The sequence below is a fragment of the Helianthus annuus genome, chromosome 17, assembly GCF_002127325.2.
Source record: "Helianthus annuus cultivar XRQ/B chromosome 17, HanXRQr2.0-SUNRISE, whole genome shotgun sequence".
In the NCBI taxonomy this organism is placed as follows: Eukaryota; Viridiplantae; Streptophyta; class Magnoliopsida; order Asterales; family Asteraceae; genus Helianthus; species Helianthus annuus.
The window spans coordinates 189,626,830-189,653,913 of NC_035449.2; the positions used below are offsets into that span (position 1 = coordinate 189,626,830).

The window sequence follows — 27,084 nt, forward strand, 5'->3', positions numbered from 1 at the left end:
TTGAGTTTTATTGGTAGAAGGGGTGGTTGAGCAAAACGTGTCATCTGTGTGCACAACCATTTCAATACATTTTTTTATGATTTCTCTTCCTTTCGTTTTTTTTTTTTTTACAATAGTAATTCAGAGATGTTAAGATACAAGTTATGCATTTATCTCTAGCCATCAATATTTTTTTATTAATTAAATAAAATAAACAATACCAATTAAAAAAATACATGTTAACATATCAGAAATTTTAGCTTTCAGTTTTATTAAATTAAAACAAAATTCCATTTTGTAACTGATCGTTAGTCAACGTATTTATGTATTGCTATTGCTATATCGAATTTGAACTTTAGTATTCGTTTTATGGATGTAAAACATATATTGATATTCTTTTGGACATACCATAACTTTATTTTTGGGTCTTCTTTTTCTGTTGCTACTTGCTACACTAGCACCGTAACAAACCCAACCAATACCGACCGAATCCTACTGCATATTGAATCCGTCGCAACGCGCGGGGATCACTATCTAGTTTAATATTATTTTGCCAACCATAAAGGTTGCTTCTTTAACTTCTAAAATTAAACAACAATATTGACTTTTCTAACATTAAAATCATGTGTAACAAATCTTATACCTCACGGCTTTCAAATGAGTTGGAATCAACATATTCTTTCTTCTTCTTAGCCAAGCAAATTGCAAATGAGTGACTAATTTTTGTTAACGTGTATTAACACTGGTCATGTTAGAGAAATATTTTTAAATCACAGTAAAATTAATTATTTTGATGGTAGTTGTAAATTATATTTTTATTCATGGTCAAACTAAATAAAATCCTCACATAACATCATCTATTAATACCATGTGAAAAATATGATTGTCACAGCACACACACTAAGACCCTACTGAGTGGTAGTGTTTGCTGTCCAGTTTTCTTTTATACTTATAATATATTCTACAAAACAAATTGAAAGTGTTTCCCAGTTACATTAAACCCTAGTAGCATTTTAGGATAGATAAAAATCATAAAACTTAGGTAGCATTAGGTTTTAGGTTTAATTCTCACAATTGGTCCCTCACACTTTTCATCTCTAACAAGTTTTTCATTTTACGTTTCGTTTTAAATTTTGCGAGTTAACACGCCACAACATGCGTATGGGGTTCAACGTTTTTTTTCGTTTGGTTTTACTTTTCTTTTATTATTTTATTTTTACAAGCTTTTGCGCTGTTGGTGGTCGCTAGCAGTGTGTGGCATTGGTGCAACTTGGTACGGTTTTAACGTATTAAGTTTTTTACTAATAGTTTGTTTTGAGTTTACCCATGTACCTCCTTTACTTAAAAAAACTAATTTTTTAGGTGCGTATATTTATGTATGTGTCGGTATAAATTCGATTTGTTCTACGTTTCGACGTAAACTTTTTCTGGAAACGAGTCAGGTCAAATACAATATATTTTCGTTTAAAAAATAGTGTTACGTGCATATTTTATGGACGTTTTGCCGTTTTGGTATAAATTCAAGTTGGTCTACGATTGGACGTTATTTTTTTGGGAAATGAGTTAGGTCAAATATAATATGTTGTCGTTCTTATTTTATGGATGTTTCGTAAATTTTGTTTCCAACCGAGTGGAGTCAAATTGTGGTTTCTTATTTTTTTTTCAAAAGCTTTAATTAATCCTTTTTGATTAAACGTGTCAATTTTTCCTTTATACCCGTTATGTTTTCTATGTATGAGTTGGATCACATATAATACGTTATGATTGTACGAAATAAACTCGATTTACTTTACGTTTTGATCCAATCACAATGCTTATATAGGTTACATTGAGTTCAATCGGATATGTCGAAACACACATTTTCATATGGTTAACGCATCGCATAACGTTTGAATTAAATTCATTCGATGTTTACGATGTACCCGCGCCACAACGTGCGCGGATGTTATTGCTAATTGTAATTAATACAAAGTTAAATATGTATAAATAATTTAGGGTACACGTATTTACTTCGATTTAAATATCATTAAAACAACTTAATTATTATTTGTATTATTACAAAAATGAATTACAAATATACGGGGGTTACTACAACTAAATTCAATCAAACAATATATTTCTAAATTCTATTATTATGGAAATTTTCATAAAAGCTAAATAATTTTTAAACTTGGTTCAGTGACTTTTTTTTACATATTTACCTTAGGGCTACGTTTGAAAAAAAAAATCATTAAAATAGTAACATACTTTTCATAATTGTAACATTTAAGTCACTAGGTTTTAACCATATATGAAAATTTTGATAATAATGTGACAACATTGAAACCTAAATGTTTAATAGTCATAAAAACTTTAAATGATTTTAAAAAGAGGAGTGGGTGCATTAAGTAAATACTATTAGAGTGTGACACATTTAGCAAAAGTCACTTAATTACTATTAGATAACATATGCTACTAGTACTACTAAAAAGTCCATAAATCCTATAAAATACAAAAGTATTCTTAACAATTAATTAAGGGTAATTAATAAATAAAATGTGAGGCATGACCATGTCTACTAAAATTTACCTAAACGGGAAAACTTGTAACATATACCATTATTTATTTTTTTACTGTGTTCAATAAGTTTTTTGACATCAATAATTTGTATATATTATTTTCTTAAGCATACCATAAAATTAAACATTTGTATTTTTATGTTTGAATATAGTAATGCTATATTTAAAAGATTTTTTTTTTTTTTTTTTTTTTTGCCTTCTAGATTGAGTAAGTTCACCTGTGGAATGTGGATCATGTTTTTTAAAGATGCGTTTAGCTTCGGTCCATACCTTGTACAAAGTGTGTTTACCACACATATAACAATGTGTTGGGTTTATACATCTTTTGTTGGACGTAAACACTTCTCATCCTCTTTGAACATGTGACACCTTCTAGTTACTTCTTATAAATACAAGTCTTTTTAACATGATTCACCCCTAAATAACATATATTATATACATATAAGAGAAACACAACATTAAAAATGTACTTTATTTGTTCCAAAGAGTTATTTTAGATACTAACAAAATAAATGGATGATTCTATATGAAATAGGTGGTCATTTGTTTTTAATACAAGTGATTATTTGAATTATAAAAAGAAATTTACTAGTAATTAGTAAGTATTACACATTTTCTACTCCAAGGCTGAATGATTTGGAGTGGCGTCTCATGCCATCTCAGCCCATAACGTCTCATAGCATCCGTTAAATCACCTTAGTTAAAGGGGAGCACCAAAGAAGCTCCCGCCAAAGAAACGGCGAGTGCCATCGATGTGTGGGGGTCCTATACACCTTTCTGCCAATCAAAAGTTTTCTTTTTTCCTTTTCTCCTCTCTTTTTTTTTATTTAATGATTGAGTAATGATGAAGGAGCTTTATGGGTTTTATACAATCGCATGGTAGTTAAGGACGGGGAGGTATAAACCCCCTTGTCTATGTGATGCATACATGACACTGATATGGCGTGATAAAACCTTAGGAGCTTTAATGCTTTATCTCGCACCATATAGCCTAAATTTTATTACTATTATTGGAATTATGGTATCCTACTCCTGTAGCAATACAATTATATGATCATATATTTTTTTTAGCAAAAGAACCGGTCAAAAAATTGATTTGTAGCACTTGTTATATTTTATGTTGTATGTATTGATCCTTTCGTCATTCATTCTAATTAGTTTATAATTTATACGACATATAAACAAGAAATGCAGGATTCGGGTTGAGTACTTGATATCTAATGTGAGATTTAATAAAGCATATTAACAAGTTTAGAAATAATTATACTTAGAACTAGGATGTGTGTTAATTAACTAAATAACACATGGGCAGATGGATAATGACAATTTTGGGGTTTGTTCGATTCTTTCAAAGAAGAGGGAGGCTGCCATTGTAGGAGAACTAAAAGTTAAAGGGGTGTGAAAGAAATAATTAATTCCAATAATTGTGATAAAATAACTAAATATGGAATTTTTGAAGTTTTGGCATTGTGTCCATGATTACAAATATTACTTACTTTCCTCGTGTAATGTGAAGACGTTAATCAATTTCTAGGTGTTCAACTTAATCAATTTCTAGGTGTTCAACTTATTTTTTTTTTTTTTCATGCAATATGTAACTAATAAAATTAATAAATGCTAAAAAAAATTTATTTGCTCCACAAGTATAAACTAATAAACAATGCGATGATGGGTACACTTACATGAGAAATTAATGGATAATGTAACAAGTACACAACTAAATAGTATTTCTTGACGACAATTGGTATAGATAGCTTTCGTGTACGGTTTGATAATTGAGTTATTACCATTAGCTACATTACATTTTGATTTGTACATTTGTCTATTTGTATGTAGTTTAGTCTGATGATAAAAAGCATTTTTATAAAGCCGGATTGTGTGATCAAATTATCAAATAAAAAAATATACGATTTGCAAACACATCAAATGCCGAGGTAGATCTAGTGTGGAAGTCTAGAACCACAATGCCAACTGGTAGGAATAAACGGAAAACAGCAACATCAAGTTTACCGATTGAAAATTGGATAGTTTTGTAGGTAGGTTTGATAAGTTTAACGCCATTTTTAAAGAGAGATAAGAAGAAAAATAATCCGTGTGGGGCAAGATGCGAGAGAGAAGATTTAAAAATCTTAATGACCAGCACCAATCATCTTACCATGGCGTCCTTTCAGGCAAAGTGATTATCAAAAAAAAAAAAAAAAAAAAACCACAAAAATTAGTTTTAGTGGTGTTTTTTTTTATTTTTAATATTTCATCATGTTTTTTATTATGCAATGTTTTTTTTATCATCAAGGAAGTTATCATTAATCTTATTTTTAGTTTTTAGTTTATTTATTAGGTAATTATTTAAGATTTAGTAAATACTACATATATTAAAAAATAAAATAAAAATGTTAGTTAATGAATAATTTGTATAAAGATAGAGGGATTACACTCGGAAATAGAGATAATGGTGTGAGAGGATTATATGGTAAATATACATGGCGAACAAACATATAGTTGAACGAACAACGACATCTCCATGCCAAATTATAAAAACAACAAAGAAGGAAATGAGAATACGCAATGTAATACTTCGGGATGAGCTAGGAACACACCCTCACCTTCAGGACAACCGGCGTAATGCACAGTACAAGTGTGATGCGTGATAACCCCCCCCCCCCCCCACCCCGGAACCCTAACATAGTGTGAGAAATATGATGAAAGAAGGCCGCAGTAAGATGGCTCTAAGTTAAGCATAGAATAGTTAACGACAGGTGATGCGTGATAATTGAGTTATTACCATTAGCTACACAATCCGGCTTTATAAAAATGCTTTTTATCATCAGACTAAACTACATACAAATAGACAAATGTACAAATCAAAATGTAATGTAGCTAATGGTAATAACTCAATTATCAAACCGTACACGAAAGCTATCAAATAACGCCAATCATCTTACCATGGCGTCCTTTCAGGCAAAGTGATTATCAAAAAAAAAAAAAAAACCACAAAAATTAGTTTTAGTGGTGTTTTTTTTTATTTTTAATATTTCATCATGTTTTTTATTATGCAATGTTTTTTTTATCATCAAGGAAGTTATCATTAATCTTATTTTTAGTTTTTAGTTTATTTATTAGGTAATTATTTAAGATTTAGTAAATACTACATATATTAAAAAATAAAATAAAAATGTTAGTTAATGAATAATTTGTATAAAGATAGAGGGATTACACTCGGAAATAGAGATAATGGTGTGAGAGGATTATATGGTAAATATACATGGCGAACAAACATATAGTTGAACGAACAACGACATCTCCATGCCAAATTATAAAAACAACAAAGAAGGAAATGAGAATACGCAATGTAATACTTCGGGATGAGCTAGGAACACACCCTCACCTTCAGGACAACCGGCGTAATGCGCAGTACAAGTGTGATGCGTGATAACCCCCCCCCCCCCACCCCGGAACCCTAACATAGTGTGAAAAATATGATGAAAGAAGGCCGCAGTAAGATGGCTCTAAGTTAAACATAGAATAGTGAACGACAGGTGATGCGTGATACCCCCCCCCCCCCCAAACCCTAACATAGTGTGAGAAATATGATGAAAGAAGGCCGCAATAACATGAGTTAACATAGAACAGTGAAAGATCAATGTTAACGATAACCGACATATAACGGGCTTAGTGAACCGAACCCGAATGACATGTATAAGAAAAAAAAAGCCCAAAATTGGATTTGACCCATCTATTGATTGATCCCGAGATCAAAATTGCCAATCCACAACAGAAGCTCCTTATTTATCTCATCTTTCACCCCTTTTTCTATTACTTCAACTTCATTCAATCAATAATATAATCTCTCTCTCTCTCTCTCTCTCTCTCTCTCTCTCTCTTGAATTCTTCCAGCAATTAAACAAGAACCATCTCCTAACACCTTTATTTAATTATCCATCCAACCTCTATCCATACAAAACCATCCACAATCTCAATCCAATCGGTCTTCATCGGATAAAAGTTCTGATTTTTCTTGGTGGGTTTTTCATAAAACCGATGATCATCCATGAATTTTGACCGATCTTGCAATTCTTTTGGTTTTCTTGATTTTTTCTTGATAAAAAGTTACAATCTTTATCTGACATAATAAAAATCCGAAGTTATCCATATTGTATATCTTGGTTATTATTTATTTTTTTTAAATTTATTTGGTTTTTGTTTCGTTTTTAGCGGTGGATCATACTTGTTGACTGGATTCATGCAACTTTTTTTGTTTATTTTTTGTTTATTTTTTGTTATCTTTGATCTATGATGATCGTAAATAAATGTATGATCTTTATCTGATTTAATTGAAAATCATAGTTACCCATGTTCTGTTTTTTATTATTTGTCTCTTTTTCATGAACTTTAGTGATTGATTATACTTGTTTTCTGGATAATCTGATGATCAAGATTTTTTTTTTTTTTTTTTTTTTTTTTTTGTGTTGATCATGCTTTTGTGTTCAGATTATTGAATGGTGTGGTTTGATTATACTTTGATTGCTTGATTTTGCCAATAATCCAATCATTCTTGTTCATCAGATGCCTTGAATCAAGGCTTTATTTTTAGGAAAAATCATGATGGAATTTTATTTCTTGAAGCAATAATTTTTTTTTTAGCAATAATATTGTTTCCTTTAGATGGGTTTGGTTCTTTTTTTTGTTTATTAATAGAAAAATGTGTTTTTTTTTTTTTTTACTAAATTTGCGCAATCATGTTACACGAATTCGATCGTACACTTCCGATGAATGTGAATTGTTTTCCTTTTAATTATTTGATTATTTTAGTGAAATTTCTGGACTTGTTATGTAATGAATGTATATTTAAGTGAATTTATTTGTTTCTGATGTTGATCTTCTTGCTTTTGTAGTTTTAGGGGCATGGAGGGTCTGGATTAAGCAATATTCCAAAGGTATTATTATGTTGTATTCTTACTAATGGGGTGTTTGGATTGTGTTATTTGGCAACAAATTTTTTATGATCCTTTGCAAAAATGTGCATCTAAACACCCCTCTGAATTGTGTGAATTAAAGGTTTTAGGGGTGTTTGGTGTTGCGTTCTCAAAATAGATTTTGCGTTTTCAAAACTGCGTTTTGAAAAAACATGTAGGTAGATAATCACTTTTTCATCTAAACACTTTTTTAGATTATTTATGTTTTACAAACGCAATAATCAAATAATCACTTCAAAACGTAATCCCAAACACCCTCTTAGTTAAGAGCATAATGTGGTTGTACAAGATTTTAGGCCGAAAAAGATTGGAAAACGATAATGTGTTTGGTTTTTCTCGTATCTTTATATATGATTTCTTGCAGTTAAATATTTATGAATTGGTTGGATGTGCGTTTTTGCAACGGATTATCATGTTTCCTCTGTAAAAATTAGGGGTGTTCAAGATCCGCTATCCGAAAATTTCGGATAGTTGATTTCGCTATCCGAATTTTATCCGAAATTTCGGATACAGATTCGGATAGTGAAACGCATATCCGAAAATCTGAAAAAATAATTATCATTTTAAGAATCTTTTTAAAAAATAGTCATTAATTAAAAAATATATAGAGTAAACTTCCGTTTTGCTCCCTGTGGTTTGGTCACTTTAACGGTTTTGCCCCAAACCTTTAAAAATAGCCATTTTACTCCCTGATGTTTTGGTTTTGTTGCCAGTTTGCTCCCTGCGGGGAGCAAAATGGAAACACAAACAATTTGGATGGAGTTAGAGGTGGGGAGCAAACTGGCAAAAAAACCGAAACATCAGGGAGCAAAATGGCTATTTTTAAAGGTTTGGAGCAAAACCGTTAAAGTGATCAAACCACAGGGAGCAAAACGGAAGTTTACTCAAATATATATATATATTGCGGATACCTGAAATATCTGAAACTTTTAAGAAACTTTATTCGAAATATCCGAAATTTCCAAAATTTTTCAGATATCTGAAATTCAGACATTTTATTTTTCGGATATCCAAAATTTCGGATATTTTGGATTCGGAATTTTGGATAGTTCGGATTCGGATTTTTTTGTAAGTTGTGAAATTGAGGTTTTGAATTGAGAGAATGACGTGTACAAGTTTTTGGGCCGAAAAGGAACAAAAAACAATAATGCATTTTGTTTTTTAACATATTTTTATGTGATTTCTAGCAGTTAAATCTTCTCATCTTGATTAATTCGGGCACTGCAGAACCGAGCAGTGCCCATGGACGCCTCCACGAGTGGAACCCCAAGCATTCAATACCACAACATTCCCGATCAACCAATCATTCCCATTCCCGTTAGTCCATCGTTTAATCGACAAACCCGACATTGTTTCGGAGATGAAACACCAGGAGAATTCCCATTATCGGCAAACCCGTCAATCGTTCTTCATGTTCTCACTGGTTGTAATCTTGACCCACAAGATCTAGCCAAATTAGAGGCAAGTTACCACCTTTTAATATTTAACCGATAAAAAGATTCAAACCCGACGTTTAGAATTGATGGTGCTGCTGATTGTTTGTGAATTCTTTTTATTTTGCAGGCTACGTGTTCTTTCTTTCGGCAACCTGCCCATTTTGCCCCTGATCATGAGCTCTGTTTATCCGAGCTTGCAGCTCTCGATATGTGCCAAAAACGAGCAATTTTTAAACCGATGACGTTAGAAGAGCGTGACGAAATGAAAGTAAGATGTGGGGGGTCTTGGAAATTGGTTTTAAGATTCTTGTTGTCCGGTGAAACATGTTCTAGAAGGGAAAAGTCTCAGGCTATAGCTGGACCGGGCCATAGTATTGCCGTGACTTCAAAAGGGTCCGTTTATTCTTTCGGGTCAAATAGCTCGGGTCAATTAGGTCATGGCACCACCGAAGAGGAGTCGCAGCCTCGCATAATCAGGTTTATATTCTTGATTCGTAAAAGTTTTGACTAGGGCTGCAAATGAACCGAACATTCAGCGAATAGTTCGTTTATGTTCGTTTGATTAATGAATGAACGAACATAAACAAGAAATTTCGTTTGTTAAGTTAAATGAACGAACATGAACAGAGGCCGCGATCGTTCATTTATGTTCGTGAACATTCAGTAACGTGTTTGTTTATGTCCGTTTGTGTTTGATAGTTCATTAATGTTTTTAATTTTTATATTATACTTAAATACTTCAAAATTCCGACAAATAAAATATTTAAGAGTAAATTACAAAAATCGTCCTTTATGTATGTCACTTATTGCAAACTGTGTCCTTTGTCTTCAATAATTACAGAAAACGTACTCGATGTTTGCAAACTGTGTCCTTTGTCTTCAATAATTACAGAAAACGTACTCGATGTTTGCAAACCCTTGCAAGTTATGTCCTTTAGCCTTAACTCAGTTAATTTTGTGGTTAAATCTGACCAAATGGACCCCACATGAGGGTATTTTGGTCATTTTACTCTCATGTGAGGTCCATTTGTTCAGATTTAACCACAAAAATACCCGCATGGGGGGTCCATTTGGTCAGATTTAACCACAAAAATTAACCGAGTTAGGGCTAGAGGACATAACTTGCAAGGGTTTGCAAACATCGAGTACGTTTTTTGTAATTATTGAAGACAAAGGACACAGTTTGCAATAAGTGACATACATAAAGGACGATTTTTGTAATTTACTCAATATTTAATAAGTATTAGTGCATTATATATTTTGTTCATAAACACTTGTTTGTGTTCGTTTGTTTTCATTTGTGTTCATGAACATTCGTTTGTGCCTGTTACCTAAAATACACAAACGAACACGAACACATTCATTTCCTTAACGAATCAACACGAACAAAAAATCTCGTTCATGAACAAGGTCTTGTCCGTGTTCGTTCGGTGCGTTTGCAGCCCTAAGTTTTGAACCTTTTTTACGGATTCCTGAACCGACTCATTTTTTTGTACCGTGCAGATCGTTGGCAGGCATACGTATTATACATGCAGCAGCAGGAGCGGGCCGAACAATGCTAATCAGCGATTCCGGGCAGGTTTACGCCTTTGGGAAAGACTCATTTGGCGAAGCTGAATACGGAGTTCAAGGAAGTCAACAAGTCAACACGCCTCAAATAGTTGAGTCGTTAAAAGGAATATTTGTCGTACAAGCTGCGATTGGAAACTTTTTTACAGCTGTATTATCACGAGAAGGACGGGTCTACACGTTTTCTTGGGGAAACGAGAATAAACTCGGTCACCAAACCGAACCGACTGATCTTGAACCACGCCCGTTGTTGGGCCCACTTGAAAACATACCGGTGGTTCAAATTGCCGCCGGATATTGTTACCTTCTTGCTTTGGCTTGTCAACCTACTGGCATGTGAGTTTCAACAAACTTTAGGGGTGTCCATCGAATTTTCGAATTTGTCGAATAATTTTTTTTTTTTTTTTTTTTTTTTGCTTGAATTCGATTCGGATTCGATTAACAAACAGCCCATTCGAATTCGTACTCGAATTAAAATCCCATTTCGAATTCGATTAAAAATTTGAATTCGAATAAATTCGTTTTGATTCAAATTTAGTTAAAATATGTAATAAATTTGTTTAAGTTATGGGCTTTTAATATTAATAGAGTAAACTTCCGTTTTGCTCCCTGTGGTTTGGTCATTTTAACGGTTTTGCCTCAAACCTTTAAAAATAGCCATTTTACTCCCTGATGTTTTGGTTTTGTTGCCAGTTTGCTCCCTGCGGGGAGCAAAATGGAAAAACAAAACAATTTGGATGGAGTTAGAGGCGGGGAGCAAACTGGCAAAAAAACCGAAACATCAGGGAGTAAAATGGCTATTTTTAAAGGTTTGGAGCAAAACCGTTAAAGTGACCAAACCACAGGGAGCAAAACGGAAGTTTACTCATTTTAATATTTAGAATAAACTTTTAATTTATACTATAGCCCAATAAATAAAAGTTATAAATGTATTATATATAACAATAATAAATAAATATGTATAATTTTAATTAGAATTTCAAATAGAATTTAAAATTATAAATTCGTATTCGTTTTACTTTACTAAACTTGAATTGAATCAAATTCGAATTCTTGATAATTGAAACGGATTTTTGATAATCGAAACGGATTTTTGATAATCAAATCGAATTTTTCGAATTCGAAACGAATTCTGAGCACGGACTTTTGGGTCTAATAGCTTTTTCGTCCGTTAGTTTTACTATGAAAAACGGGTGGATCGACCCCTTTTAGTAACGGGTCTAATGGGTTGGGGTCAAAACGAATACTAACGAATACTTATCATGTTATTTTGGTTTCTCAAACAGGGCGGTGTACTCGGTTGGATGTGGATTAGGAGGAAAATTAGGGCACGGGACGAAAACCGACGAAAAACAACCACGATTGATAGAACAGTTTCGGACATTGAACCTGCAGCCGATGGTGATTGCAGCCGGAGCATGGCATGCAGCTGTGGTTGGGACCGATGGTAGGGTGTGCACATGGGGTTGGGGTCGGTACGGTTGTTTAGGCCATGGGAATGAAGAATGCGATTCGGTACCAAAAGTGGTCGAATCTTTGAGCGGTGTTAAAGCTATACATGTTGCTACTGGAGATTATACGACTTTTGTCGTTTCTGATGATGGTGATGTTTATTCTTTCGGGTGTGGTGAATCGTCGAGTCTTGGACATAATACTGCAGATGTCGATGCACAGGTTCGCCTTTTATATCTTTTACAAATATTGAGTTCTATTAATATTGCTCACATTGTATTATATTATATTATATTATATTATATTATATTATATTATATTATATTATATTATATTATATTATATTATATTATATTATATTATATTATATTATATTATATTATATTATATTATATTATATTATATATGCTACAATTATATATGCTACAATACGTGAACAGTGATTTGATTTTTTTCTTTTTTCTTTTGTGTCATTTTGCTTTTTATTTGTTTTTTTCTATTTTTTTTACTTTCCCCCCTCAACTTTCAGCATTGACGTTTACAACCCCTTAACTTTCTAAAGACTTTTTAATGGAGTTTTATGTGTTTATTTTTATGTACATGTGAGTATAAATTCAAGTTGATTTACGTTTCGACGTAAACTTTTCCCGGAAATGAGTTGGGTCAAATATAATATCTTCTTATGCTTATTATTATGTACGTTTTGACGTAAATTTTATTTTATTTTTCCGGAAATGATTGGGTCAAATGTATTACGTTCGTGCTTATTCTTATGTACGTTTTCAGTTTCACTACGTTTTGACGTAATTGTGTTTCGGAACGCCGTGGGAACGTGTGGGGGGAATTTACTAGTTTCATCATATTTACGAGTTTGACCAACGACTAACGTCATTTTTATACGTGACTCAGGGAAATCAACATGTTAATATCTTGACGCCGACGTTAGTGACATCGTTAAAGCAAATTAACGAAAGGGTGGTGCAAATCAGCCTCACAAACTCGATCTACTGGAATGCACACACATTTGCCCTGACAGAAACCGGGAAGTTATATGCATTTGGGGCGGGTGACAAGGGTCAACTAGGAGTGGAACTCGCTGCCAACCAAACTGAGAGGGCCGCACCAGAGCGGGTCGAACTTGATCTCAGTTAGCAGAATCCTATGATGATAAATTGATGAATATGGATCAAGTCAAGTTATTTATGTTTTCTTTTCAGTTTGGTGTTTGTTCTTTCCTTGTGTACATAGAAACAAAAGAAGGATTTGTGAAGGATGTAAATAGTTGGGGTAGAAAGTGCTTTTTAGGAAAATGTTGGGGGCTTGAAGTAAATGTCTTTTAATTGTTTCTAAATGAGTAAATATTTCAGTTGCATTTGTGTGTTATGGTTTATTTGCTAGAAATAAGGAAATTCTCTCAGGTTCAATCAGTGTTCGAGGTTATGCGAGTGGTGCAACGTTCTTAACTTAGTTAAAGGTAAAAGCACGACGGGTCATGACACCAAGCCATGACACCAAGCCGAAATGGTCGGGTGTACGAACACTCTATGATGATCGGTGGTTAGTCGTCAACTATTTCCTTAATGCTTACATTTTCAACTTTTGCTAGATTGGATGATCGGTGGTTAGTCGTTAACTATTTCCTTAATGCTTACATTTTCAACTTTTGCTAGATTGGTGTCCAGAAATTGTTCTTAAATTTAATTTAGTGGCCCGTAATCTACAATAGGCCGGGTTTAGCTTGTTAACATGGGGCCCACGACAGTGAGGGTCTATAACGGCCCGCTACATTTTTCCACTATGTCGAGTGATGATTGCTCCATCTATTAAGAAAGGACGTGAGAGACTGTTTTTTAATTTATAATAAAGGGGATACCCTCTATCTTTGATGTGCGTTATATTATTGTATCATATTCCTGAAGGAGTGATCCGGGACTAAGCCACTTGGCAATCCCCCCCCCCCCCAAAGGGGGTCTTTTGTACGGATTGGACTAACAACAGAATTCTTCAGCACACTAAAATCTAGTGAATCTAGTTCCATGTTTATGAGAAGCTAGGGTTGAAACATGTTACGAAACTAAGACAACTTATCTTATAGTAATAATAAGAAAGAGTTAGGCGCCTCTAAGGCTTATAAGTAGAAGCTTCTTTCGGTCTATATTTTCAAAGAGGGAGGTAGAAGTCAGAAAGTAAAAACTTTCGGTAACACTCATTCTTACAACAAACACTCTTACGGATATCATCGGGAAACTCACAACAATTCAGAAAGAAACAAAGTTTGATGGAAATCGAGAAGCTCCAACATAAGAAAATGCTCGGTCTGTTTTGGGAGCATCTGCCTGCTCTCGATTTGGAGTTTGTAGCAAATATGATCCAATTGACCTAGGAGTCGACTTTTTTGTACCTTTAAATTTGATTAAACACCATCGGTTCACATACACTCTCCCGCTTCTGTTCCTCTGCTTCACCCCCGCTAGTCAACTGTCACACACCGTTGTCGCTATAACAAACAACAGGATTTTGTACAGTCTAAGCTAAGACAATACGCACAACCTACACCTTGCCTTGTTACTTTGAAAGTTCTTTTACCGGTTTATACTACTCTATTACATTACATGCAATTTGTTTGTTTAGTACATTTTTATATTGTTTGTTTACAAGTTGTTAATCAGCCTGAAAAAAAAAAAAAAAAAAAAAAAAAAAAAAAAAAAACCATGTTTAACAAGAAAATGTTAAAAGCACGTGATCACTTGAGAAAACGCTCAAGAACCGTAAACATAAAGAGTAAGATCGTAGTGTTCTCAAAATAAAACAAACACCAACACCAAACAAATGACAGCAAGTCACATAAACAGAGTACCAAACAACGCTAGGTTTTCCGACAAATAACTAGTCGCAATGTTCTACGTTTGACCAAAACTTGAAAGTCAGTAGGAACCACAAACTCAGTATTCTGTTGGAGAGATGACATCATCGATCTTCAAAATCATTTTCACGACTTGTGTGGCAAGCAAGATCTGCTGTTGCTTGCCAATCAAGGTTTCAAATACGTTTTGCTCACGCATATCATTCGTACCAGTATCGTTGCAGTCAATGCCACAGCAATGATTGTTTTCCTATATATTTAAACCAAAACATGTTTCAGAACACAACCAAATGCAACAGTTCGTAATATGTACATATGACTACATGCTACTAACTACCGTCATAAATACCTTAATTTGCTGTGCTTTAACTGCGGATACTGTTTCGATGGGTTGCAGACCGCTATTCTCTGCAAGAGCCATGGGTACGGAGTCCAATGCATCTGCAAACGCCCTGATGGCATACTGTCGACAAAAATAACAACACATTCAGTAAACGGTTTACATAAATGGGACCCACATTCACATGTCTTGAGGGTAGGGCTGTTCAAAAAGCTCGCGGCTCGGAGCTCGCTCGGATTTAGCTCGGAAAAAGCTCGCTCGATATGGCTCGGTTTAAAAGTGAGCCGAGCCGGCTCGGCTCGGTTAGAAAGTGAGCCTAGCTCGGCTCGGCTCGTAACGAGCCGAGTTGGCTCGGTTTGGCTCGCTTTGTAGCTCGGCTCGGTTTTGCTCGGATTATTTTACTTATAATAAATTTTAATTTTATATACATTATAATATATTACAAAAAAACTGATTACTATTTACATGTATATAGGTTTGCAATTTGATATCTATGGCATATTTGAAGATTGATTACCATACTAATCAACTAATATCGTATTTCATTGAAATTAAAACTTATTTTGCGTTGTTGGAATTGATTTTGGTTTGTAATGTATTTGGTTGAACTTATTTTGAATATATTCTTTTAAAGTATTGAATAATATTTTAGGCAACTGAATTTTAAGATGTTTATATTAATATTTCTTTATAAAATCAAGCCAAACCAAGCCGAGCCGAGCCAGCTCGGTTTAAAACCAAGCCGAGCCGAGCCCGAGCTTAGATTTTCAGCTCGGTTTCAAAAACGAGCCGAGCCGAGCCAGCTCGGTTTATAATCGAGCCGAGCCCGAGCTTGGCCTGGCTCGGCTCGGCTCATGAACAGCCCTACTTGAGGGTTATATATCTTACCTGTTCAACACCTGGATATTTATCAGCGGCAGCTTCAACTGCAATTGAGCATGAAATTTCTGCAGCTCCGCCACCATATACAATCGAGTTATTACGAATAAGATTTCTAGCAACACATAATGCATCATGGATGCTGCGTTTTGTCTCCTCGATCATCATCTTGTTACCTGATTTCTCATAATAAATAATACACGTAAATAAATTTATGTGGTCAAACAAATAGTGTATATATAATATATACAGCTAGCTACAGAACATGACTGCTATAACTTACCTCCACGGATGAAAACGGTTACAGCCTTTGAGTTTGCACAATGCTCAATATAAAGCATTCGATCTTTTGTGGTACCAAATGCCTTTTCTCTAACCAAACCAGCCTGTCACACAGAAAATAATTACAACAATGCCATTTGTGTATTAAAAATAAGTATGATATAAATACGAAACAAATTACCTTTCCTAGTTTTTCAGTTGTTAGTTCCTGGAACCTGGGAACAATTCTACCGCCTGCACACGATTAGATAAATATAAAGATTTTTATAAACTATAGTAACGGTGTGTATTAAAGCAAAATTGTTATATACAGCTAACTAAAAAGCACAAACCAGTAGCGATTGCTATTAGCTCCAGTTCTACACCGCCAACCCATCTGACAGCTGGCAAATTCCTGTGCATTAACAAGTGATTTGCTTCGTCATCGAAGCCCCATTGACAAATTACCAGTGTGGCCCCTACATCCTGAAGAGATCAAGATCAGAGTTATCAAGGCATAAAGTTCAAACAAATTGAATCAAATCAACCCCACACACTTTTTGTCTTCAATTTGTAGCTATTTTTATAGATAAATAACGTGTCAAATATGATTACACACACTGTCCTATTTCAACAAATAGACATTAAGAATAAAATCTGGCCAGTTTTGATCCATTTTCTTTTTAACATTTTCTTTTAAAAGCGACCCATTTAGACAAAACTCTTTTTATCTTTATAAAAATAATTCAAGAAATGTTACACATTAAATACGAACTTCACACCACTTTGGACCCATTCTGCCTAGTTAATCCATTAGCTTTTTAACATTTTTTATTTGACTCGTGTGAACAATAATGTAGTTTCTTAAAAAAAATATAGGAGATTTCACACGTTAAAACCAAACTTTGAGCCACTTTAAACCATTTGATTTGTGTATAATTTTAAGCTGTTTGAAGTTTAAATATTATAAAAAAAAAAAAGTTATTTAGGAGTTTTTACACAGTAAATATAAACGCTGGGCTAGTCTTGTCCCACTCACTAATTTGTAAGGGTGCAAACGAGGCAAATGGCTCGCAAGCTGCTCAAGATCGGCTCGAAAAGAAGCTCAAAACGAGCCGAGCCTTATCGAGCTTGAACCGAGCTAAAATAAAGCCCGTTTATTTATCGAGCTTGAGCCTGGCATGTGAAGCTCGTAGGCTCGTTGAACCATATCGAGCCTTGGTGTAATATTAGTTTTTATTAATATTTGATAACATTTACCCCTTATTTAAAGTTGTCTAGTAAACAAGCCAAGCCGAGCGTATTTAAACTTGTTTACGAGCCGAGCCCGAACCTAAAAGTAAGCTTGTTTAGTAAACAAGCCCGAGCTTCACTTTATCGAGCTCGCAAGCTTAAACGAGTACATTATTTATATTATTTTTATTTAATATATTAATTAATAAATAATAAACAAGCCAAGCCCGGTTTAAGAAACTACCAACGAGCCGTACTCGAGCTCGATCTCTCATAAGTAAATCGAGCTCGAGGCTGGTCGAGCTCGGGCTAGGCACGTTTGCACCCCGACCAATTTGATCGATTTCCTTCTAAAAACTTATCCAATATATAAACGAGTGGTAGCTCCCACCTCTACTTTACAATTTTACATATCATAAATATCAAGTTACCTTGCATTGCTGAACCATGTCATCAAAGTACTGCTGTTCTTGCTTCCTCAAAGTTTGAAACTTTTCGACCGTATCAATGTCAACCTTATGTTTGGTCTTAGGCTTCGGTGGCTCAAACGGGCAGGTCAAAATCGCAATTTTTGCATCTTCAATTTGTTTTGGCATTTGTGGGTGACTCATATCTTTATCAACAATGATTCCGTATACAAGTTCCGTATCCTCTAATTTCCCACCAACCTTTCCCTCCACTTTGATCAAATCTAGGTTAACATCTTTTCTCTCTAAATCCGCAACAGCCATCACACCTTTTACCGCAATCTCCGCCAAACTACGCTTGCATCGATTCACACTAAAAAGTAGAGCTCTATTTAGTTTCACTTTTTTTAATAAATGATTGTTTCATGAAATACAAAATAGCGAGAACTTACATTTTGGAGGATAAGGTGGTCATGCAAGTTTGGACCAACGGTTCGATATTGGTAGCACTGAAATCAAATTTATGTGATATCTTTTCCAAATGGTCAACAGCCATCTTTGAAGAAATTTCAAATCCTTCTGCAACTCGAATGGGATGAATTCCACGTTCTAGAAGCTTCTCAGCTTGTTCTAAAAGTGCACCGGCCAGAACAACTACACCAGTTGTTCCATCACCGATTTCATAATCTTGACTACGTGACAGTTCAACCATAAGTTTCCCAATTTGATTGTCGACATCCATTTGTTCCAAGATTGTTGCGCCATCGTTTGCTGGAAATAAAGTAAATTGTAAGGAAAACAATAATTAAACTAACAAATGCTTCCAATTATTATCGAGCAAAAAACTATATCCCAATTAAAAAGCAATGTTCTATAACACATAAGATTCTTGAGTTCAAACATCTCAGGACTCCTACCATTCAACCCCACCCCACCCCACCCTAACCATATCCCAACCATAAACATATTTTCACATACAAGCCTCAAATAAAAATTCACTAAAAATAAAATACTGCAAAATAGATTTAAAAAAAAAAAAAACTCCACAAATCAGTACAGTTTCTGCTAAAAAATCTTACAAAACCATTGTTCTGTCTCTAAGTAACACTATTTTACTTTTAAAAATTTTACACACTCATTAAATTTTTAATATCAAGTTATCAACCATAGTATTCTTGAACCAATGTGAACTGTTGATTACTGAAAAAGACCATCAAGACAGTCTCAGCTCACAATCTCTAATAATATAACAACTCCATCAAATATTCGGCCACTGGAAATCTACTTCACGTTGCACTTTATGAATCAGTACAATTTTTGCTAAAAATATTACAAAACCATTGTTTTGTCTATAAGTAATCGCTGTTTTACTTTCAAAATTTACAATATGCATATCAAACTTGAAATTTGAAGTATCCTTGGACCAATATGAACTATTAATTACTGACAAAGACCATTACAACCGTCTCAGCTTATCTCAGCTTAAAATTTTCAAATAATACAATATAAACGACTCCATACAGTGTTCAATGTTCAGCCACAAAAATCAGAAATCTAGTTCACATTGCACTTGCTCCATCGAAAACATTAACCCTAATTTCTTTCACAATTCACATTTGATTAAAAGAGGTAACATCCAAAATCAAATCAAAGCCCTATCTGATAATTAATCAAGCTTGGTTTTAAAATGCGAGCATTATGCGCGCATAATGCGTGATGCGCCCGTTGCGCTAATGAGAGCGCGTCGCAACACCTGATGCGTTGCGTTTACATGATGCGATGACATTGCGACAATTTCGCATAATGCGCCCGTCGCAAAATGCGCCATGATGCACGCATCATTGTTTGTTATGTTTTTTTCCCAGATTTCATGAAATGGGTTGGGTTTTTTCAATACTTAATATTTTAGCATGCTTGAATTGAACCATTATGGTTCCTAAACACTTTTTATGGTTCTAGAAACATTTTAGGATGCTTGATTTGAACTTAAAAGCACAACTCTTTATCTTCTTACTACGACAATTGTTTTAGTTTTAGTATGTTTTTATAAGTTATGTATAAATAATTTTAGTATACTTTTAAAAAGAGCGCATCACGCATCAGATTTTTGGACCAAACGCATCGGAGCGCATTGCGCAATTTAAAACAAGTAATCAAGTAAAAAAACAGTGCAAAAGAGACAAAACTCTACAAATCAGTACAATTTCTGCTTAATATCTTACAGAACCATTATTACGTCTTCAAGTAATCACTATTTTACTTCCAAAAACTTAAGTACTCATATCAAAATTTAAATATCATCTCTAGATGAAGCAGTATGAACTATTGATTAGAGATTACAATCTATAACAATATAAACAACTCCATAGTTCAGCCACCGAAAACCTACTTCACATCACATCAACCCTAATTTCTTCTATATGAATCAAAAAGTAACATCAATAAACAGATCAAGCCCTAACTGACAATTAATCACGTAAATACACACTCAACACACACACACACACACACACATATAAACAACTCCATAGTTCAGCCACTGAAAACCTACTTCACATCACATCAACCCTAATTTCTTCTATATGAATCAAAAAGTAACATCAATAAACAGATCAAGCCCTAACTGACAATTAATCACGTAAATACACACTCAACACACACACAGAGACACACACACACACACACACACACACACACATATATATATATATAGAGAAACATATAATAAGGGATAGAAAAGTATATATACTGATGGTGATGTCGCCGTCGGGGCTCTGGAGCATCTTATCCATGCCTTTAGGACCGAGAGATGTACGGAGGATGCGAGAAACAGCAACGCCGGCGGAAATGTTGGCTTTCTGAGCATCTATACCTCTTAACCTGCTCTTGCTTTCTTGTTCCCGAAGTATTATGAACGGCCGCCCGTATTCATCGAACGCTAACGCCATTTTTGCAGATCGAAGAACAACCGTGAGTGAGATCTGCACACAGTGTGTGTGTGCTTCCAGAGGATGCTGCTGTTTTTGCCCTAGATTTTCAACTTATAAACCCTTGTTGCTGATTGGTTTTACCCGTTTTTCTCCGATTCAGGTCAAGTCGGGTTGGGCTAACTTACTTGGGCCTTAATTTTTTTGTGTTTTAATATATTTTTTTAATTTTAATTTAAATTATAACTAGTGGGTTACCACCCGTGCGCCATAGCGGGTTCAAAATGTTGATAAAAATAAGCAAATTGCGAGAGTTAAAGCTGGCTAAACACGTAATTATTAAAGTTGATGGGTTAAATATGTCATTATTAAAGTTAAGGCCTAAAGTTGTTTATAGTTGAGAGGTTAAAGTTGTTTTCGTTAAGGGGCTAAATATGTCATTAACAAAGTTGAGGGGCTAAACATGTCTTTATTAAAATTGAGGAGATAAAGTTGGTTAATGCCAAAGTTAAGGGACCAAAGTTGGTTGATGTGACAAAATAGCATACTTATAGTATATATAATTTCTAAATATATATAAGGCCACCCGTAATGGGGCTTCATATCACGGGAAAAAGAGGCATAGCGCCGCAACACACCACTACGACCGGCGCTATGGGCTGGTGGATATGTGTTCTCACGAAGAGCATAACGGCGTAACCCGTTCTTCCCAACTCACACACATATATATACATATGTATGTATAATTGAAGGGGTTATATAACCCCATTACCACTACACCCTCTTGTGATATAAAGCCCCAGTCTTACGCATTTCGCCACTGTCGCATAACGCCCCCTAAGAAACTTTATGATTACACATGGTCTAATAAGGTCAGATCGGTACAAGGTAGGGAAAATCACCATAATAACATTTGACCCACCTAATTTGCCAAAGTAAGCATTAGAAAGGGTTACAAGTGGTGGTAGAGGCTTCACACCAAAAGCTAGGATGCAGTGGTTGATATATGTGTCATCTAGTCGTTTCATCTGGACCCATGTTTTAACCGATTAATTTTTTTGGCGCGAGTCGATTTTCCAAAGTTAGCACTACAAGCAAGATTAAAGGAAACGACTAGTGTGGGTAAAAAGAAAAAAAATATTACGAAAACGGCTAAAGCTATAGGAAAGGGCTAAGTTTAGACCTTAAGCAAGGAAAAGACTACACGTGGCCCCTACCAAAGAAAACGACTAATTTGAAAGAGTTGAGTCGTTTGAGAAAAATAGGGGAAATGACTAGAGTCGTTTGAGAAAATAAGGAAACAACTAGGAAAGTGGAGTCGTTTAAAGCCTAAGTAAACAGCTAGGGCCCAGCCATTTGAATTGACCTTAGCCGTTTTAGTTTGAAACCCAGATGTTTCTGTGCTAAAGGCTATAAGTTACGCGCTACCCATTTCTAGAGGCCATCCGCTAACTCATGTTAAAGTTTAATCGGTTAAAATGTGGGTCCATAAGAAAAATGAAACGGCTACAAGAAAGACTTCCACAAATGTGATTGTGAACCACTGCATACTCTCTTTTTGTGTGAAGCCCCTACCGAATACCGATTGCCCTTTTCGATGTTTATTTTGGCAAATTAGGTGGGTCAAATGTTATTATGGAGATTTTTCCATATTGTATCTATACTATCTATAATAAGAGATTATGAGCTGATGTAAATCTGCCTACATGTCAATTTCTAAGCTATGCCACATGTACTCGCTGATGTCATAATTCCGTTTTCAATATTTTATTATTATGAAAAATATATATAATAGGATTTTTTTAGGAGGGAATTTCAAAATCAAATTCAAAATTCAAATCATAACTTTAATCCTCCTCCTCTCTCTCTCTCAAATATATTCTAACCCTTCATTTTCAAAATTCAAACCGTTAATCTTCACACCTCTCTCTCTCTTTCTCTTCAACTTCTCAAATCCCCTGAGTTCTCAAGCGCCACCTGATGAAGAAGGTAGTCTGCTCCTCAAAGTGCTTTTAATCAATTTCTCTCAGCCAGTTTCTTCATATTGGTACGAGGATAATTCATGATCTGTAGTTTAAAACCCTTATTTTTGTCATCTGATAGGAGTTTTATGTGGTTTTTTACTTTAGATTTTGGGTTTGATTGTTCGATTTTGAGTTTCGTGTTATAGTGGCAATGACCGCAAGTTGTAACAAAAATAATTGTTGCTTTTAATTTCGTTTTTGGTTTTTGACAGAAAAACCCTAAATATGATAAGGCATATCAAAATTTCTACTTTATTTAACCAGAAATACCCCTGAAAATTTTGAGGTGATGGCACAAACATACAATCTTGCGTTATTTTTTACTTTATCAAAGGTGAGATCTTTATACAATTAAATGAAATCTTATGTTTGTTCTGTTTTCTTCTTTTAATTGAGCCCTTTATACATGACCTTTTAGTCAGAACTCAAATCACATGGCATTAATCTGGTGCTTTCAGCTGGCATTGTCCATAGAAAGCATCTCATTGGATCAACAAGGTAAGATCTACATTTAATTAGTTTATAATATTATCTTTTATCATAAGTTTATTATATTAATTTTTCACATTTTGAAGGTGGTCTGCAACCAATCCTAGAGAAGGTCTCTCTTCACATTGGCATCATGCATGATTATTGCTTTGTATGTGTTTTGATTTTTGTCCGCTTTGTTAATTTCATATGTTATTTTTTGTTGTCTAATTTAGTAGTCTTTTTTTAGACGATTTCATTGGTTTGAAAAATTCAAAATTTGATTTAATTTGATTCAGTGATTGTGTATGGTATTCATCCTCCAGTGTCATAGTTTCAATAAAGCTAGATGGTTTCTTATTTTATTTTATTTTATTTTATTCTGGAGTAGTGGCATGGTATTTATACTTTGTAGATGGAACTGTTAGCAGCGAAGAATCTTATTGGTGCTAATCTGAATGGAATGTTGGATCCTTATGCAATCATCACTTATGGCTTAGAAAAGCGGTTTAGGTAATAGATAGTATAAATTAAGTTTGTTGTGAAACATGTATTTGGCAAAGGTCTGTTTTATGTTTGAAACCTCTGTTTGTTGTGAACAGATGTTAGAATATAAAACAGATGTTTCACACCACTGTTGGGCTAAACAATGTTTTGTGGAGAAAAAAGTGGTTGAAACCACTGTTGGGTTAAAATGGTGGTTGAAACCACTGTTGGGGTTAAAACGGTGGTTGAACCCATAGTTGGGTTAAAACGGTGGTTGAAACCACTGTTGGGTTAAAACGGAGGTTTGAAACCATTGTTGGGTTAAAACAGTGGTTGTGGTTGAAACCACTGTTTGGATGTGTGTTGAAAGTGTTTGGATGTGTTGAAAGTGTATGATACTTGATTAGTCAATAACCAGAGCCAGATATCAGGTGTAAAGGTTGCGTTATAGAATATTGTTTTGATGTACTTCTGCCGTTTGGAGCAGTAATAATCATAACAATTATCGAGTCTTCAACAATTTTTTAAATGGAAGTAAAAGTCTCAATTTAGATTAAAAGGGGGCAAGGGGCAGACATGTAATTTATAATTACACCTAGATAATTAGTTCTGCTATAGCTGGTATGAAACTAATAGTTTAACCACTAAACAGTTAGATAAGCAGTAGAAGAATCTGTCATCTGAACATTAAAATCTGACTATTGCGACTTCGAAACTGGCCAACATTTTGATCGATGTCGTAAGGTCGGTCAAAAGTAAAGTTAAAAGTGTCCTATTCACCTTTTACTAGTAAAGGGCAAGTAGGGTGTCGAATCCACGGGGAATAAGTGGAAAGTATGAAAGTTCGTTGCTTTAATTACCATCTACGTCTAAACTTAATTGCTTTTTGCAGTTTTTAGAATGATTGTGAAAACAAAATAAATTAGATTTGTAAACAATTATGAGAAGAGGGACCAATCTCCGGTTTTCAGGTTGTGTAGAAACACGGGTAACCTAATTACTACCAATTGGAAATCACATAGACATGATTTGCTAACTACTTGTTTTGATAAATAATTAACAGATAATATATTTGATTGCAATGATCCACGATCGAAACCGAAAGATTGATGCAACTGAATAGTAACCTAGATAATTACCAATCCTAGATTTCATAAACATGAACAAGTTCAATGGTTAAAGGTTGAAGACAATGACAACTTAGAATTTAATCCCAATTGTTGATGACAAAACCAAATAACTGATGAACAAGTATGCAAATGATAATCCAACAATGTTTAATAAAAAACAAATAAACAATAAAGATAAACTAACCGAATGATTAGTCAAATCTCAATCCAAAAGTTTGTAAAACTAAGTCAACCCGGTTCCTAACACAAACCCTAGTCTCAGAGATGATCACGGGTGGTTTAGCCGCTCATGTTCTTGATTTGATCTTCAATCTTGATGAGGAATTGCATGATTGATGATTGGATTGAGGTTTGGAACTCCAAAATTCGTTCTTGGGAAGTGGAAAACGGCTAGGGTTAATGATAATTTCGTTTGGGGAATGTTTGTGCTTAAATATGGTGGAAAAACAAGAAATTCGCAAGTCAGGTCTGGGTTCAGCGCCCAGTGCGCCAAAAACAACACCCAGTGCGCCAAATGGTACTTTGCTTCTGTGGTGCGCTGAAATCAGCACCTAGTGGCGCCGATTGCTACCAAACTTCCCGTTTTTCATATTTTGGCCTTCCAACTTGTGTGTATGCTTCCAATACTCCATAATGCTCCCCGAAAACCTTCCGTCAAGCTCCAAAAGCCATCCGTTATGCTCTGAGTACCTGCAAATCAAAACCAGCTCAAAGTAACCCGTTTTCATACACATAATCATGTAAAACCTCATAATTAAACACTTTAAAACATGATTAAATACCCTCACATCACATCCCCACACTTACCTTTGATTGTCCTCAAGCAAACCAATACGGAACTACTCACCATAGTAACAACACCTCTAAACCGCTTATTGTAACACCCTACTTATTTGTACTTTCCATTTATAGCAAGTCTTGTTCGTATTTCTATTTTTGGAAGTCTTGTTCTTTTTGTATTTGGTATATCGTTTCAAACCGTTGTAAACCCGAGACTTCGATCGTAATAAAATTATATTTTTACATGCTTATACGTGTCACAATACTTGGGTTATACGTTACTAATCTCGAATGCATACGCGCAACCGATACTCGACATACTGGTACTCATAACATATGCATGCTAGCTAACTAATAATTACGTGATTTAAATTCTGATAATAATATCATAATAATAATTCTAGTAATATTATAATAATAGTAATTCTAATAATAATAATAATAATAATAATAATAATAATAATAATAATAATAATAATAATAATAATAATAATAATAATACATTACATATCTACGTAGAAGTAATTGTCAACAAAAAAAAATGTAAAGACTAATGGCAGTTGCGGCCGCAAAACATCAAGTGGGTTAGTTGTTTTTGTTTTTTCTAATTATACCTATCATGTAACCTCATGGTATTTAAATGGATAAATTATATGAGCACTAACCTAAGAAAATATACATTATCTAACTTATAGATTAATTGGTCAAAAAAAAATATAGAAGCAACAGGCTGCCCATATCAGCGACAGCCTTGCGGCTGAGTTAAATGTTTTTTTTAATTAGTTTAACCCCCAACAACTGTATTAAATTACAACTAACTTAAACCCTAATTACTCCCTATAAATACCACTCTAATGCCAATCACTTTACCACTTTACAAACCTCTTAATCTCTCCAAAATCACTCTCTAATCACTCCAAAAATTCCCAGCTTTAAGCAGAAAGTTTAAGTCATTCAAAGTGAGTTCTAGCTCACTTCTTCAACTCTTTTCTTCTTGTTTCTTCTTCTAAAACACTTGGATAAACTCTAGGAAGATTTTCACAAGTTTGCTTGGGTAAACTAAGGTGAAATTTCACCATTTTGAGGTCCAAAGTGCATATAAAATTCTGCTCATTTTTATTCCTTTTTATGTTCATATTTTGATAGAAAACTTGGTTGAATCTTGTTCCCACCAAGCTCACAACTTAGTCTATGGTTGTGGGTTTGTGCTTAGGGTATTTCCATCAAAGTTTTGGGTTCAAACACCCCTTTTATTTATGTTTATACATAACAAATCAATGATGAAAACAAGCACAAGACATCATCTTTTATATGATGAA

General features: G+C 34.3%; 2 protein-coding genes across 5 annotated transcripts; one reads left to right on the forward strand and one right to left on the reverse strand.

Annotated features, from left to right (window-relative positions):
* Positions 1 to 6,352: 6,352 nt before the first annotated feature.
* LOC110922185 (E3 ubiquitin-protein ligase HERC2) lies at positions 6,353 to 13,350 on the forward strand. Of its 4 annotated transcripts, none has more exons than XM_022166493.2 (7): positions 6,353 to 6,555; positions 7,430 to 7,471; positions 8,698 to 8,971; positions 9,074 to 9,423; positions 10,450 to 10,851; positions 11,802 to 12,189; positions 12,877 to 13,350. In XM_022166493.2, the coding sequence occupies exons 3-7, from the start codon at positions 8,753 to 8,755 to the stop codon at positions 13,117 to 13,119; spliced, it is 1,602 nt and encodes a 533-aa protein (XP_022022185.1). In that variant the 5' UTR covers positions 6,353 to 6,555; positions 7,430 to 7,471; positions 8,698 to 8,752; the 3' UTR covers positions 13,120 to 13,350. The 4 variants fall into 4 exon arrangements, with proteins under 4 accessions (XP_022022185.1, XP_022022184.1, XP_022022187.1 ...); XM_022166492.2 differs by having other exon boundaries at positions 6,358 to 6,555; positions 8,701 to 8,971; XM_022166495.2 differs by having other exon boundaries at positions 6,358 to 6,555; positions 7,436 to 7,471.
* A 1,344-nt stretch (positions 13,351 to 14,694) lies between these two features.
* LOC110921920 (T-complex protein 1 subunit epsilon) lies at positions 14,695 to 20,985 on the reverse strand. Its single transcript, XM_022166245.2, has 9 exons — positions 20,700 to 20,985; positions 18,403 to 18,721; positions 17,975 to 18,323; positions 16,664 to 16,796; positions 16,513 to 16,565; positions 16,333 to 16,435; positions 16,059 to 16,225; positions 15,180 to 15,293; positions 14,695 to 15,080 (listed from the first exon to the last, which is right to left on the reverse strand). Exons 1-9 carry the CDS (start codon positions 20,896 to 20,898, stop codon positions 14,910 to 14,912), a joined length of 1,608 nt encoding a protein of 535 aa, XP_022021937.1. The 5' UTR covers positions 20,899 to 20,985; the 3' UTR covers positions 14,695 to 14,909.
* Between the last annotated feature and the right edge of the window lie 6,099 nt (positions 20,986 to 27,084).

Excerpts from the sequence above, each read along its gene's own strand:
- LOC110922185 (XM_022166493.2), top strand. The coding sequence starts at position 8,753 with ATGGACGCCTCCACGAGTGGAACCCCAAGCATTCAATACCACAACATT. Across the intron at positions 8,972-9,073 it reads AAGATCTAGCCAAATTAGAG|GCTACGTGTTCTTTCTTTCG; the intron begins GCAAGTTACCAC and ends TTTATTTTGCAG. Across the intron at positions 12,190-12,876 it reads CTGCAGATGTCGATGCACAG|GGAAATCAACATGTTAATAT; the intron begins GTTCGCCTTTTA and ends TACGTGACTCAG.
- LOC110921920 (XM_022166245.2), bottom strand. The coding sequence starts at position 20,898 with ATGGCGTTAGCGTTCGATGAATACGGGCGGCCGTTCATAATACTTCGG. Across the intron at positions 18,722-20,699 it reads CGACGGCGACATCACCATCA|CAAACGATGGCGCAACAATC; the intron begins GTATATATACTT and ends CTTTATTTCCAG. Across the intron at positions 16,226-16,332 it reads AACCGTTTTCATCCGTGGAG|GTAACAAGATGATGATCGAG; the intron begins GTAAGTTATAGC and ends ATGAGAAATCAG.